Source organism: Varroa destructor, unplaced genomic scaffold, assembly GCF_002443255.2.
Source record: "Varroa destructor unplaced genomic scaffold, Vdes_3.0 BEIS01000003.1, whole genome shotgun sequence".
Taxonomy (NCBI): domain Eukaryota; kingdom Metazoa; phylum Arthropoda; class Arachnida; order Mesostigmata; family Varroidae; genus Varroa; species Varroa destructor.
In genome coordinates, this window is record NW_019211456.1 from 14715353 (window position 1) to 14731449 (window position 16097).

Below are 16097 nucleotides of genomic sequence, written 5' to 3' on the forward strand. Positions count from 1 at the left end.
GGTCTTCATTATTCATTATAGTAAGCCACGTAGATAAATTGTGTTGAATAGGGTCAGTTATCTATTCGTACTATTAAGGCTCTGCTACAAGCACAACAATGCTCCTCAAACGACCTTTATCCAAAGGATCAATTTTATATTTTTTTATGTATGTGTTTTATACCTCTGTTGGATCGATCTAGTCGACCAATATAACAATAAAATACCTGGAAACAACATCTCAATATTTGTGCGTAACAAGAAGTAGACGTAGTGAAAGATACGCACTCACATTTAAGCATTTATGCCCAAAAGCACACTACGTCTTCATCTAAATAAGTTGTTATGCTTTTTAGAGGTTTTTCGATTTGTGGACGATATGAATTGTTTTTGAACGGCTAACTGATCAACTTCTGAGCCTCGGCAAGATCGGACACTATCGCTCAGTTTGGAACAGGCCGACTCTAGACGTCTTGCTTAACAGAGACGACCTTTAAAGGCTACGAACGCAGTAGCGCTTAGTAGTAATTATTTCACAACGAATGCGCTGGAGCTCTGATTGTGGTCGCGCGCAGCTATCGGTAAGAAACGAAGATCTATCTGCTGATCATAACACCGGCAGCGCGTATTGATTTGTAGTCTGCACAGATAATTGAACTGAAGGCAGAGTACGACTAGATAGCAAAGAGTGTAGAGAAAAAATGGAAGACGTTATTAGTAAGCTTGTGATTGATAGCTTCTGAAATAAACATGAGAAAATTTTACGACATAGTTTCCATTAATTAATATGACAGAAACTGTTTGTTTGATTCGTATACTACTTTGGACAGCCAAACGGTTTTACGATGGAAAATACCTTTTCTGCAAGTTGCATTTATGTACATCTTTACATATAAGATTAGATATGACAGAAGCTTAGTAGTTAGGACTAAAATATTAACGAGATTAATTGGCGTATTAACAACTGATAAAACGAACAAAGATTACGAATTTTAATAATACAGAGCGGTTGCGTTACTAAAGACAGTGATTTCAATAAGCGTTCTATGTACACGGAATAAACCGGTAAGTATGCCTATAGAATGAATTAGCTTAGAGGATGCCATATTGTCAGCTTTGTACACGCAGCGAAATTAATTTGAACTGATAGAAATCAAGCCTCGTTTCAAAAGTTGCAGCGGGATGAGGCAAGGTTTCAGGTACCCCTAATATGAAGCTCCACAATCGCTTGAATAGTTCCTAAACCATTCGCGGCCAGACAGGCAAAGCGAGCCCCGTGAAGTCGCGCAGCGCCGCGGACACGCAAAACTCGTGCCCCTGGAGTTTCGCTGGATTTTAGTGGCACGATGTCAACTTGTGGAGGTAGCCACGAGCTCCAATGACCGTCTGATCCTGAAAACATTTTGATGAGCAAACAATAAATAGCGATATACACAGGAAAGCGCAACGAAGTTCTCATAACTGCTTAATTTCGTCTCGGATTAATGGTTGGAAGCAATATTCAAGTTTCAAAGTCAGCACTAAATGATCCTTACGTACATCAGAACTACATATGGTGAATCACATAAGCCTATACGGCAATAGCTCAGTATGCTTACAATAGAAGTGTGGCTCAGTCTCTGATCAAAAAAGAGTATGAAGCTTCGAAAAAAATACGTTAATAGTATATGACTTGTGTGGATAATGAGGGTTTTTTAGTTGGCGTAAAACATATCATACGAACGATGTGAATGGTTTCAAGAGCACATGAAGACATCGGGTGGAAAATCTTCAATATTTGTAAAGCTTCAACAACGTATAAAGTATAGCTTCAAAACTTTGCTTTATTCAGGTAATCGCTCGCATGTCGAAGAGCAATAGTAACTGAGATTTTTTTGTGCAAATATGGAAAGTAGTACGCGTGTCATTTACTTCCATCCCTAACAAAAATAAAGTCCCTGTTTGGGTCTCACTTATAGTGATTTTTCAGAAAATAAATGCAACACAACATCTAGTTATTCACGAAATAAAAACACTAAGAGCTCTTCATAAGAACGTTTGCTGCACGTGAAAGTTTGACAAAGTATCTAATTTCCTAAGTATACAAACATTCAAGCAAATCAAAGACTACAAAGGAAAAGTTATCAGTTCATATTGAAGATAATGGCTTCCAAAATAGTTTACCGGATTTTACAGCCATACTAAAAAGGAATATATAGCTGTAAAAAAAAAAACGCCAAACAAATATAACCCTGAAAATGACCTCTTGTTGTAATCAGCATAAATTTACTAGAATTACCAGAATGAAACGATGGCTGTTTTGTATGGTTTGGAGTTACCGATTATTTAAAGGATCGGGAAAAAAGCGACTTCTAACAGTAAAACATGGTGTCATAATACGGCAGTTGAAATCATTCATCTAAATTAGCAAAGTCGCACTATATGATGTTAATATTTAATATCCAAAGGCCTTTCTTGATGAACGATGTTTTTCTGTAAACCAATAGGGGGCTAAGAGCTTAGGTGGAGCAGAAGCATTATGAGAGATTTGCTCGCACAATGTTTTTTTTTTATTACAGAAAACCCTGTTCTTATTTATTTAACGTTAGACCTCTGGTGGAATAAAAATTCGTAGATGGCGCCTATATTAAGATCAGTTTAAAGGTCAAACCTGTAGCGAGCGGCTCACCTGACCACTGTACCTCTGGCAGACACGGAGGTGATTTATGAAGGTATTTGAGAAGCAACTTCTCGCTCTGTCGTTTAAATAAGAAAAAGGTGGCCAGACAACGAAATGAACATGTACATTATTTAGTAATTGATTTTATGATCTTCACTAAGCATTTGCAACAAATGGAAGTGGCAATATAACCACTGGAACAGCTGCGTTAAATGTTTGCACTTCAGTTACCTCTACCTCAGTAGAATTAATGGAGGTTTTCCTTTTTAGCTGACAAGAAATATTTATAAAACAAACTATAGCAGGGTGTTATTTCATATATTTCTTGAAAGAATAAAGGATTATATAGCGTAATTAAAACAGGTGGACGCGACGGACAATCTGGAATTGTAAACAATACGTAAAAGCACCTAATGGTGGCACCATTGTAAATGATACGAGCTCTTGTTACGCTTTGTTATAATTATGATATTATCAACATTATATTTTACGTATGCACACCATAAGGCGCCAAATTTGACGCTGTTTATTTATGTACTAACACGGTTAAGCATGTGCAACGGGTAGAACAAAGCTTAACTATTTGTGCCTTACGCAATATTATGGCTACATATTAACTAAGTATCTTCAGTTTCTAAGGGTCTTCAGTTTTCTCTGGCTAAATGCATTATATTTCCTGTGCTTATGTATATAGACAACTAACATTTTTAACATTTACAGCTTTTTGGAGCAGTATAAAGGGCCGCATAACGGGCTAAGAATGACTATAATATCGGCGGTCTAGAAAACGTTATGATCTTGGTAGCTTCAGATAATAGCACTCTAGAAATCTGCAAGAAATGCGAAGGTTTTCTACTTTACAGGCTTCTTTTTACAGAGTATTACCATACTTCTTCGAGATGCAAGCACAAAACCAATACTGTTTTTTTCTGGAAACTCTTATAGGAAATAGGTATTAAATAGTCATAACAGCCGGCTCTTTTCTAAAATGATTTCGAACTTCGCCGGAGCAACCGCGGTTGGATACGTGTATATAATTAGTTTCTCACATTCGTTCCTTTAATGATTCATACCACGATATTTGCTGACAGCTGTGGAGACAGTTCCGGCTAATCGTACACAGTGTTCACGCGTTTTTACGTTCAAATGGCATCGACAAAATACACCTACTTTTGACGAGTAGAACACGAAACCAATACAACAATTTAAATTTCCTTCATCTATCCTTTTACTCAGGATAAATCCTGTACTTAATCATAGTTCCACCAAAAACATTACCTTTTATAATTTGATTTTATATGATTGCAAGATTTTGGATTAGATATATTACCATTCAATTGTAATACACAGATCGTTGGACAACGTAAAAGGGTTTAGTCATAGTCAGCGTGGACTGCCCGTATTTGATTAACTATTTAAACTGTTTTACTGTTCTTCGTATTATTCATAACACAACAAAAATTAAATGCTGTCATTCTGTGTTTAAATAAAAGCCGATACGGGTTGTCCTTTTCTAAACGTATACATATAACTTCAGTTGGCTTTTGCTTACCATATGATTAAACAAACAAATATGTAAATATGCTTATTTAAAATTAAGATTTAGATCAATTTTGGTCCTATCATTTAAGCCAAAAACAATGTTGTATAGTGCTTCTAGAAACCAACCAATCCACTTTCATCTAGACCTTTTAAAATGTTTTACCAATTTTAAATGAGTCAACAAAACGTTGAAACAGATAGGTGAACTAGCAGATGGTGTGCAATATGTAAATCCATACATTTGATCAGCTGACCGAAAAAGAGAACAAAAAGCAAAATGTGACAGTGATGTTCATTAATAACATTTATGCAGGGCGCGCGAGCCGGTGGATCATAGTCATCGTCCGAATTTTCCTAAGGCTATTAGCTTATTGTTGAATACCTAAATATGAACATTACTTGTCGATCTTATGACTAGACATAAAGTAACCCCACGGTTTATGGGAAAGACTGGCCGGAACGTTGGGCCTCGATTTTGCCTTCCAAAATACTTCCAACGTTAAATTAAATGGGAGGGAAGATTAACTATCTAGATAGAGTAGAAGATGTTGTTTAAAATAAAAGTTATCTTACACGTTACTTGCGCATGGAATTATAAGAATAAACCTAATATGTAGAAGGCAAAGAATAGGCATTGGGTAAATGCTGTTAACATCACTAATGGTCGTAGTTGGCTTGCCTTCAGCAGTCCACGAGATTTCTGGCGCAGGCGAGCCGGTTGCATTGCATGAGATATCAGCCGTCTCTTCCACCAAAAGGTTGATTTCACTTGGCGGCGGCGTACCGTTCGACCATCGCGGGGGAACTGTAATACGGAAAACAGAATAACAGACAGATTCAACGTATCGTTAGAATGTGTCACTATTTCACATAGAATCAAACATAAATACAGCAAATCTCATAAAGAAACAGACGACTTGTTCTACAACTACGACTTGTTTTTAAACAGCAAGAGCTCCACAAAAAAGCCACTACAAGGATCAATAGCATTTATCGTATTTAACATATGCAGACGGATTGCATATGTAATTCGTATGTAGAAACAATTACTTTTTACAGTGACACATACATTCGATATAGTGTAACGAGGTATATATATATATATATATATATACCTCGTTTTAACTAAATTTGATATCCAGTGATCTTAATGCAACACAAGATATGCAAGTAGAAACTTGAATAATAACCCCGGCAAACGCCATCACTAGGCAAGAGGTTACTACTGATCTATTAAAAATGATTCAGGTTGTAGCATAGGTTAGGACTCATTAGTTACGGACGTATTCATGAAGAATACATCCAAAATCAAAATTAAATTCATTTGCAAAAATTTTAAACTTAATACACGGGGCATGATGATCTACTATATTGCCATAAGCATAGATGTCACCTTAAGATCAACTGAAGTCACTTACAGTAAAAAAAATCTGTCTCGAAACGCCTACAAGAAGATCACTTGCATCAAATGGTGCCTACAATATCCTAAAAATACTGTGGACATCATAACTTCGAAGTCCTACAATCAAATTGCGTGTCGATTTTCCGACTAAGTCGCTACGGGCATCTATAAAGCAAGTGAAGTTCAAAAAAGGGGGTTGGTTATGGTGAAATCGTAAATGCTTGGGATCATATCAGTACCCCAAGAGAGGAACTAACATTGATTCCCCCATCGACATGTACACTTACCGTACATCTCGGAAGGTATGCTATAGACACGCTTGAAAAAAATAAAAAGTAATCGCCCTTCAGCGCTAACCGTGAAAGTAAGGGTTACATATGTGAACTGAAATCCTAAAGGAAGATGGCACAGAAAAAATATAAACAGACTTAAACCCCTATTACCTCATGATATGCATCTGTAACCCATCACTTGCAGCTGTCATCAGGAGATCAGATGGCCTTGCACGTCTTTATGCATATGGAGCGTAAAATCGGCATGGTAAAAACAAAAACAATGTGGAAGATCAGTAGAATTTGATAAAAAGTCAATAAAATGTAGGGTGCATCTAGGGATTCGTAAAGCGTGAAGTCTAGTCTATTCGGTCAACACACCGCAAAGCCAAACAAATGTTGGCGATGAGAGGCTTCGGGGTTTTCCATATAAAAGTAGGGTAGCAGGCTAATGTGACTTGTAGAAAAACGGCTGTTCTATCTAGTAGCAGATGAATCGCTTTTCGTTAAAAAACACCGAAAACAGTGCACCTTGCCGGAAACATCGGCGTACCAGTAACTTCATTAACGCACTTACTTTTTTTTACTATTAGCGCAATAATTAACATGATATAAAAAGGTATGAAACGATTTTGCATACAGTCGTCATATATGTAATCCATAACATACTTTATAAAACAAAAGGTTATCACGAAATAAATCATGGCTGCCTATATCTGTGAAAATTGTAATCTTTTGCAAAATCATGACTTTAAACGTATTCATTTGACGTCACCAACACCACCAATGAAAGAACTCAGCCCTCACCCGCGGTTACAGATTGTCAAAAACGCAATTGTACAATTGACAATAATTTTCAAATAAAACAATGGTAAAGAACAGTAACCTGTCAACGCTATAATAATACTAATAGTCAGTGTCGTTTGGGGTCCAACAGGATTGACCTTGCGGACGAAAAGAATATCTCCGAGCCTGCTTATAGGATGGTCCTTTTAAGCACGTTTATATAATTCAACTGCCCATCATGTTTATCGATAGTATAGTCGGAATCTAAATACTTCAATAATATATGATATGTCTGTACACATATGGCTAAAGTTGAATGCAATGTAGTAATAATAAGAAAGTAATAAGGTTGAATGTAAATGAATGTTTGCTCGAGAGCTCAGACATAAGTATCATCATGCAGCTCGGTAAAAAATACGGATTTGGACGATTATATTAACACTAAGAATCCCTGCGGACTCTCTAAATGCGGATAAATAATAAAATAATCTCAAAACATAAAATCATCAACACAGCGAATATTATTTATGCTTCATATGCTTTAGCCTAATAAGAGGTTTCACCTATACAACCAGTTTCATGGACTATTTAATAGAGGAACACACAAACAGTATACATTAACATGTTTACAGCTAAATGCAGTTCCGTATTTTGTACGCTGAATTTACCGTGCTAGATTGTTTGAGAAAAAAAAAAGCGGCTCGATACCTCATTTTTCGCTAACTCAGAATGCTCCATTGTATGAATATAGTAAGCCATCGTTGATTACCCATCTTCAGGGATTAAGATATACATTCATAGTGCAGTGCAATCTAGTGCATTGCTTCATCTACATGCTATTCTATGCATCAGCACAATTTGGCTACATCCTTCACCACCATTATGCCTACTTACCATAGCGCACAACACTAGTTACGAACTCCTAAAATATAATAGTTGGTTTCACACACTAGAAATCTGGATTAATAGTACCTGCTCACACAGCCTAATAACATGTTTCACAGCAAGTAGCGTTTGACAGCTGCTTAAATTTTAGCGCGCCCGCCAGATAGTCTCGTTCACTGTTACGTATGGCAGAGAACTGTAAAATGGGCATGGTTAGAGCAAATTTACAATGACAAATTTATCTTTCACCGCCTTTCCCGCCATCGGTAATCATTTTCTACAGAAACTTTCTAAAAATCATTACAAATTTTGTCCTATAAAACACGTGTTTACATTCGGCTAGCCGGCAAGCCACGTGTGGAGTTCGTTGTTAGGGGACATAGATGGCGCTGCGACCTCGTCTGAAGGGCTAGCCAAACTCGTGCGAACAGCCCACAGTGGTTGATAGCCGGTAGCCAGTGGTTGTTGTGCGCGTACTGGCCTGTCTGTGCGCGGAACGCGAGAGCGGAGGGGAGACGCCCGACGGGCGACGGCGTTACCCCCGGGAGGTGGCGCCCCCTATCTAGATAGGCACAGCAAGCTCAATACATTCAGCCAAGCAACGGACAAACCTACCGATGATATCATGCTGGCTTCCCTTTTGAGAAAACTCCTCTTGGGGTCCCATCGCTGGCGTGAGCAGCATCCTCAACGCCCGTCTGTCTTCCTTAGCTAACATGCAGGAAGGGACGCGGTAGGGGCGGAAAAGGGGTCGCTCACCAAGAAGCTGTGCTGCTATCATTCTATCACCGTTGTCTGTTCTCTTTGTCGATGGTGCACGGGTTTCGCTGGCACAGTTGAGCTGCCTATCATGCGACCACTATGCGCGCGAAATATACCCCGACAAAACAGAACAAGGCCGTCTGCCTGCTGTTAGCTGGAGCCGAAGCTAGCACACACAGATAGTCAGGTTAGCCAGTCGTTCCGAGGAGAGGAGGAGAGTTCGTGAAGTAGGAAAATCATAGTGAGTACATGAATGGCAGAAAAAGCTGGTTGGGTAGATAGCTAGCGGGACAGCAAGCTAAGTAACAGCATCGGCTGGTATAGTTACGAGGCAGTACTGCTGCTACGGAGATCTGCGGAGCAGCAGAGACGGCGAAACAACGAGAAATGCACTAGTGCGACATGCAGCGCCCGTTGCTCATGCTATCGAATCGCTGTTCAGAGTTGTAGAGCGAAACAGCAGCCGGTAGAATCGCTCGCTCACTGTCGACTGAATGAGTCACTCGGGTGTAGCGCGGGTCGAGGTAGTATCGGTCCCGATGGTAGCCGTATTGGCGGGTGACGGACGAACCGAGGGTCAGTGAGCGCAGAGAAGCGCGCGGGGACGCACAGTGCACACAATGGAGCCATGCGAAAACACACAAAGATGGGGATAATGATGAAAAAACGACTATGTTTTGTTAAAGCATTGGAAGCGCTAAGCTAGATAGTCAACCTGCAAGTGATTCGCTAGCGCGTTGTGGCGACGCATGGCGACAGAACGAAGGTTGAACGCGTAATAGACAATTATGAGAGGAAAAAATTGAGTTTTGACCTGTGATCGCCTATGGTAACTATGATCTATTGACACGTAAATAAAAACCTATAAATATGAGGAGGGGGAAAAGGAAATCTGCTCTTCGTCCAATGAATTGGGACTTGTTGTCTCCTTATGACAATAAAAAAAGCATTTTCGAATTATCTACCTTATAAGTCAGACGAATGGAAAAATAGTTGGCGTTATAAAGTATCGGCGTCTTAGGGTAAAACTTCACTTTTCAGATTTAAACAAGGAAAATATTGGAATAGTGGGATAATAAACCATAGGCAGATCCATAATGACGATTAAGCCGTACTGTCTTTAGCTGCACAGGTGAAAATCACAACGGAGCTCTGAGCGCATAGCGAATACCGAGAAGCTGATGTAGAGCAATCTCAAACATTGAAACCATGATCATTGATGGTCAGTACTGCTGGTTTATTCGATTGCTTGCGACAGCCCACAAATAATAAATCCTCTACTTGAAAGAAAAAATCCAAAAAACATCGAAGCTTACTGTAGCGTTCAATGCACCCAATGGTCATTTATCTCAAATTTTATAAAGCCAAATCCCATTTATTTCACAAGTTATTCTTTTGCACACAGTATGTGTGCGAATAGATGTATGGCATAGGTACCGAAAAGCACCTTGACAAACTTAAAAGTTACACTGCTTCGGTAACGTCGGCTTCAATGTATTGCGGTTTCCGAATGTGGGGCTGATTAAGAGTACAGGGTACTGATAATAGGACAAAAAAAAAGATGAAATCGGGCGAGACCCAAAAGATTAGGCTGAATTTAGGAGCCAATAAGCTGTATACTGATGATAAACAGATGACTAACCTAGTTCAAATATTTATATTTTCAGTACGATTTGGCATTTAATGTTCAATCGACGCTCTTCAAACATAAATCGCAAAACTTAACGAAATCCCATGTCATCTCTCGGTAACAACCGAAAATTACTCACGTAGCATTGAATTGTAATCAATGCTTGTAACGATGCCTGCGGACTGAATTATTCCTTTTACGCCGACGGCGCCCTAGAGCTGCATTCCTGCCTGGACATCACACAACTCTTTAGGCTTGCATCAAGTGCTATACGTTGTGAGGCCCCTCCATCGTGTTTGGATGGCTTAATCCGCTTTGGGTGACGGCGTATTCTAGGGGAAACATGTTTATCTACGATTCTTTGTTTCGTCATAACAATAAAAACAAAATAATCAAACAATAATAACAAATATATATATATATATACATTGTGTAATTGGGTTCGAGAAGAACGATTTTATATTAAAGCAAAATTATTTCATTTAAGGTAAATGTCACCCGGCACACTTTCACGTGCCGAATACAATATAATATGTAACACGGTGTGTCTACAGTGCACACGTTATTGCTACATGTAGTCAATATACAGACGGGCATAAAATCATTAACATTCGATGTAGCACTAATTGTTATTAGATTAAATTTCAGTGGACCTTTTGCTTTTCCTAGACAATTTATAGATGACATTTGTAGTAATGAGAATGAGCGCTTTCATACCTATTTGATTCGCTCTGCTATATATTCGTTGACGCTATGGCTAGTACTTGTTCCAACCAATCAACGACGACCTCGCCGATTCAGCCAACAGTCACTTTCGTCAAAGAGAAGATACCCTCTCACACCCGTATTCAGACAAATACTCATATAAGCTGTTGGTAAGACGCTTTCGATTAAACCAAATTGGCTGTCATGTGGAAACACGTGTTGGATCATCGGTTCGATATATGTGATCACGCAGCAGTACCCGCGAAGCGGTGGATAGCCCCATATTATATTGATGTTAAATGTTTCGAGTTTACGCCCGAGACTCTGTTTACAGTGCATCTGAGAGCCGACCTCATCCAGCCTATTGGGCTGAGTCTTTACCAGCGTCAATAATAATGATATTCGAAACGATATTTATCAGTGTACTTCAATACTACAGAGAAACGCTTCGCCACAACTGCTACTTCGCGTCAGCGAAACAGGGCGGCGTATTTTAATTTTACAATATCGATGCAACAGCTTCGATCAAATAGAACTATAATCGCGGGTTGTTAAAGTTCTACTTTGCCATTTCTTCAGCGACCCATCGAGGTTTAGATATTCATTGCATGTAGAATACGAGCTGCTTTTGCTCACTTCCTTTGGCTAATGGATGTTGCGCTTGAATACACAGTATGCCATGTCAAAACGATTGTATCGATGCAAATTTCATATTATCGAATAGAGCTTATTTTTAGAAAATGATCCATTTCGTGTACGACATCTGCGAAATGATCACAGAAAAAGAAGAATAAGCCAATATTTTCTTTCGCGGTGGTTCTTGTTTTCCGTCCTCAACTTGAGAAAAGTTACAACAACAGATACCTTTACTAGCGAATGACGAATGTGGTTATTGATACGGCTTGCTTCTGCCTCTGAACAATCAAACATTCTTTAGCAATGCCTATTTACTTCGTGAAAACATCCATTTTCCAGTACACACAAAGATGTCGCATCTACACGACGCGTAGTTCAAATAATTTCCCAAATGCCGATTGCAGAAGTCGCCTAAGACTTCGACAGGTGCCTAATGCACCCAGAGAATCCGCCCCAATCTGCTCGATGCATTTTTCGTTTTCGTATATTTTTACCTAACTGAGCCTACGTTTACCGACGTGGCAAGCTTGCAATCGTGAACGGGGCTAAATGAGCGTCAAAGTTTTTATATTTGTAAGAAAAAAACAGCAAAAAAATCATTTTGGACAAAGCTACATAGTCGTACTATGAGAATGTTGTATGCATTAAGGCTGGCTTACTGCGCGCTAGCCCTTATATAGCGTTTACGACAGAACTGTGTTATACTATAGAACAAGGAGGGCATAATTTTGGTCTGCAGCGCGCTCATTACTTATTCCCCATTCGTTGATGTTTCTATTCACGGCTATTATTCAGCCCACTAAGCGTACCTTCGTTCAACTTTGGTCTTCCTCTTTTCATCCCTATGACGCCGAGTTTAACTGAGCTGGACGTGTAGCGAAAACGAAACAAGGTAAAGCGGTTATTGTAGCGCCCGCCAGACTAACAGACTCGGGTACGAGTCACTTCAAAAACTGACTGACTTACTTACTTACTTACTGTCGTCTTTAGTCTGCAACAGTAACTGCCAGTCCCCAGACGTGCCCCAAGCGTCTTTCATCAACCTCTGCCTATGTACCACGGCATCCCTCAACGCTGAGATATAATGATACGATTACCCCGCTGTTCTCGGCTGTTTCTTCGTTTCGGTCCTTTTCTTTAGTCGATTTGCCGTTCGCTCAGGTACTTAATCTGACACTGTTTAACTGGCTAATCTATTTTGTAGCCTAAACGGCGAGGATTAGCTTGTTGTTTTTTTGCCTATTGATAGAGTTCGCATTGGTTTGTATCCCCCTAAATGCTAAAGAGCCTGATAACGGGGCAAATGTATAGGAGTTTATGGGTAATATTATTGATATATAGACGGAGATTAAAGCAATGAAGTGCGCTGTGAAGAAAGAAACGGCGACACCAATTGAATGTACTAGACCAAAAAGACCTAGCTCTATCAACCTCGGAGATGGTGATGCTTAAGGGATGATTGTATAGCGGTTACACACGTTAACGCCTACCGTTGTCGACGGCTAAAGTATCAAAGTGATGGTGAGAACTGTGATTTATCTTGAATTATATCAAATGCAAAAGATCTGAGCTAAGTAAAAATATGATTCATAACGACACGGAACCACTACATGAGATTGTAACTCAGGCAAGGCTGCAGGATTATAGTCCTGATGGCCATTCCAAGAGTTACAAGCTTTCGCCATTGTCGAAATATATTATCATAATGTTGCAGGGATGAAATTTTTGTGCTGCGCGTTAGTCACAATCGATTTGCTTTCAATAGAATGGGTTTATATTAGATATTATTAAAACAGATAAATTTATTCTTCGAATTATCGAGTAGCGGAAAACGAATTACCTTATATAATAGGTATGTAATACTGCCACACTTAACATCTGGTGGACAACGTTAGAGTGAAATTTAGGACGAATCCATCTTCCCTAACCCATATCTATTAAAACTTTGATATTATAAAATTGATTCCAGATAGTAGTATTCCGTTGAAGATAAATTTCTAGCAAAAATTAACATCATTGTTTTATACACCAGCATCACTGTGTCATTTGAAACGGAATACTATTTGTTCGTGTACGCTGTAGATGATATAAGCCAAACAAACAATTCATTATTTGTATCGTTCTACCTTGAGAAGAGGTCGAGTGTAGTTGTTCCAGCGTGCACGAACGTTTGTTCTGTTTCCATAATGTCCTACGTCTGCCCGATGGAGGACATTATGGAGAGAGGCCCGTGAACGTTGCCTGATACGGGGATGTTGGCGTTGCCAGAAAAGACCGTAAGCCTGTTTGTTCGAAGAGCAAATGAGTACATTAATATGCAGCGGGGACAAACATAAAAAGCCCGCGAACAGCGGGGCACCGAAAAAACAGAAATATAGCCCGAGAACTGATGACAAGGAGAGCTATTTCCATGTATTGCAGCACGATGGTAATAGATGGGGTTGTTGCAAAGGAAGGAGTGGCTACAAACGGTAGTTGACTCAAACGATGTATAGAACCTGCGTGGAGGAAGGTGCGAGAGCGGACTATGATGAGTTAATACGAGATAAAGTACGAGGACGGCAGAATTCGAGCCTGGGCTTGTTAATGAGAAGCGGAAGGCCACAGCAGGAAAAGCAAATGGGTAATCTAAGCTGCTGCTGGTCACAGTCATTGGCTTAGCATTGTGACGCACTTCGTCGTCGGTCGTCGTTTTTGCATCAGTCATACGTCACCTCTATATATTGGTTGCCTATGTTCTCAAATTTTAGCTGTCTGAATTCTGACGGAAAAATTGTGAGTCCGAAATTGCTTTCTTGACACAGAGGGGTACATTGAGAAAAAGGTCTCATTTCTTTTAAATCTAAAGTTTCGTGTATTATAAGCCACTAATCATGAGAGATATTTTTCTTCTGAATTTTTCCCTATCATGTTGTTTAGTGATAGCTAAACATATTACGTTTACATAGTAATTTCTACTTTGGTCGTTAATATATTACCCATAGATAATTATACGCACTAATATATACCAAAATTAGAACTTAAATGCCTGTAAGGATTGGGAGTCTTTCACTTCTGTTATGATAGCAGCCAGTTGCAATTTTTAATAAACTTGGGCGTTAATTACGTTCACTACTAACTGTACACTCGGAGGAAGTTCGATCGTATAAAAAAGATGTTCCTAATAATACGGCATAGTAAATACTACTAATGCTTTATATGTCGTTCTACGTCGCCTAGATAGACTATGAAACGTGAACTAAGCTTACACACGCACAAAGCGAGAAAGGGAGAAACTAACGATGTAATCACCATCCACGGATGGCATCTGAGAGTTCCTTCTTTACCCTCTAAACGATCATTTGTGTAGACAAGAGAAACTGGGTCGTTTACGAAGACGCTTCCACCGTGTCGAGCTCTATGCATTCCGTCGCTGTCCTCTCCTTTGCGAGCGTCACTAGCTGTCACCTAGGTAACGTTTGGTTCATTTTTGGATGATTGAAAATGCCGTTTGGCGATTAACAAGACGTTCATACTAATTTCGTCGACGGGAATTCGTCCTCGGTTTGCTCTAGATGACGAAAAGATCGAGATGTATTGCTTGGTTATTCATTCGGATTTGTCTTAAAGTTGAACTGTAACGCACAAGTAAGCTTCTAATCGAGTTGGCAGTACTTGTTCTAGTAAATTTTGTCTCCTCTTTTTGTCTTAGATATAATTCACCATTTATAACGGCCTATTTTATCTCTAAACACATTTGGTCTATGCATTTAGTTGTGATTCCAAAAGTCCCATATAGTTCCCTATTTTTAGCAAGATGCCAACCAAAATATATACAGTTTCTAGTACTTATTGCCTCTTTCACTGTCATCACTGTAAATACAAATGTAACCTTTGTTTTGCTATTTTACTAACTAAATATACGGCATTTGTATGCAAAGACAATTTGCAACTCTTTTTACTCTTTTAGGGGGCGAATATAGACCCCACAGACTAGATAATTCGCGCCTCAAGGTTTCAAACTGAAAACGATAACTGAAAGAGTCGGAAGGCAACAAGCCAATTTTCCCATCAGTACATGACATTGAGGCTGACGAGAAAATACGAGGAAGCAAAGGAGCACAGTTGTTCCTGCCAGCCTATTCACTATCTTGTCCTCTGTCCCTCCAAGCAGCGCCGTACCCTAGAGAACGTCATTCTCCTCCGGGGCTGCGGACAACGGGGTACGAAAGGATAACAATCGAACACTGGAAAATAAGCAACTGTGAGGAAAAGCCTATGCGAATCTGTCTGTGTCCGTAGGGAGTGTAGTACAGTTGAAAGTTGCCTGGAAACGCCGAAGGCGAAAGGGCACTGAGACCGGAAATAGAGGCCGTTTATAGGGAGGGGCTGAACAATCACTCTTGGCTTGGAAACGCAGGCTGGATAAAACTCGGAAAGCGGGCACTGTTGTTGAATCAATGTTGACACCGCGTCTGTTCATATCTGCATCTTGAAGCAAATCTCTTCGAATGAGTGAAAAATATAAACGTCAGTCACATAAGTGAGCTGCTGTCCAGGAGTTTCCGATTTCCGCCTACTCCCTAGAAGGTGGAAAATCTAAAACACTAATAGATTTGTCATTGTAGCTTTTGCGTATATATTAGAGAAACACTAAAGAAAGTGGCTGGTGTTTTTTGTTGGCAGTCGTCCAGACGTTTTCAGTATTTTACCAAATATTGAAAGAGGCCGAATAATTACTTAAGACCGACAAAGATTTGAATACGATCGAGTTAGACACCGCCGTTATCAATTTTACTGTTCTAATAAATGAAAGATACTGATTACTATATAAGTAATGGAGGTGTTTCGAGACATTTC

At 39.5% G+C, this 16097-nt stretch overlaps 1 protein-coding gene across 35 annotated transcripts in view; it reads right to left on the minus strand.

The window, feature by feature from the left end:
* Nucleotides 1–16097, minus strand: part of LOC111246975 (cell adhesion molecule Dscam1-like) — a 146202-nt gene that overhangs the window by 12984 nt on the left and 117121 nt on the right. For 2 of the 35 annotated variants that reach the window (XM_086982532.1, XM_022797448.2), the window contains 2 exons: nt 4860–4985; nt 1183–1371 (listed from right to left, as the gene is read on the minus strand). The exons of 32 other annotated variants lie outside the window; for them this stretch is intronic. In XM_086982532.1, coding sequence (XP_086838658.1) covers nt 1183–1371; nt 4860–4985 — 315 coding nt within the window. Of the gene's footprint in view, nt 1–1182; nt 1372–4859; nt 4986–8140; nt 8322–16097 lie in introns of those variants that run through there. One more of the 35 variants, XM_022797458.1, reaches the window with a different exon arrangement.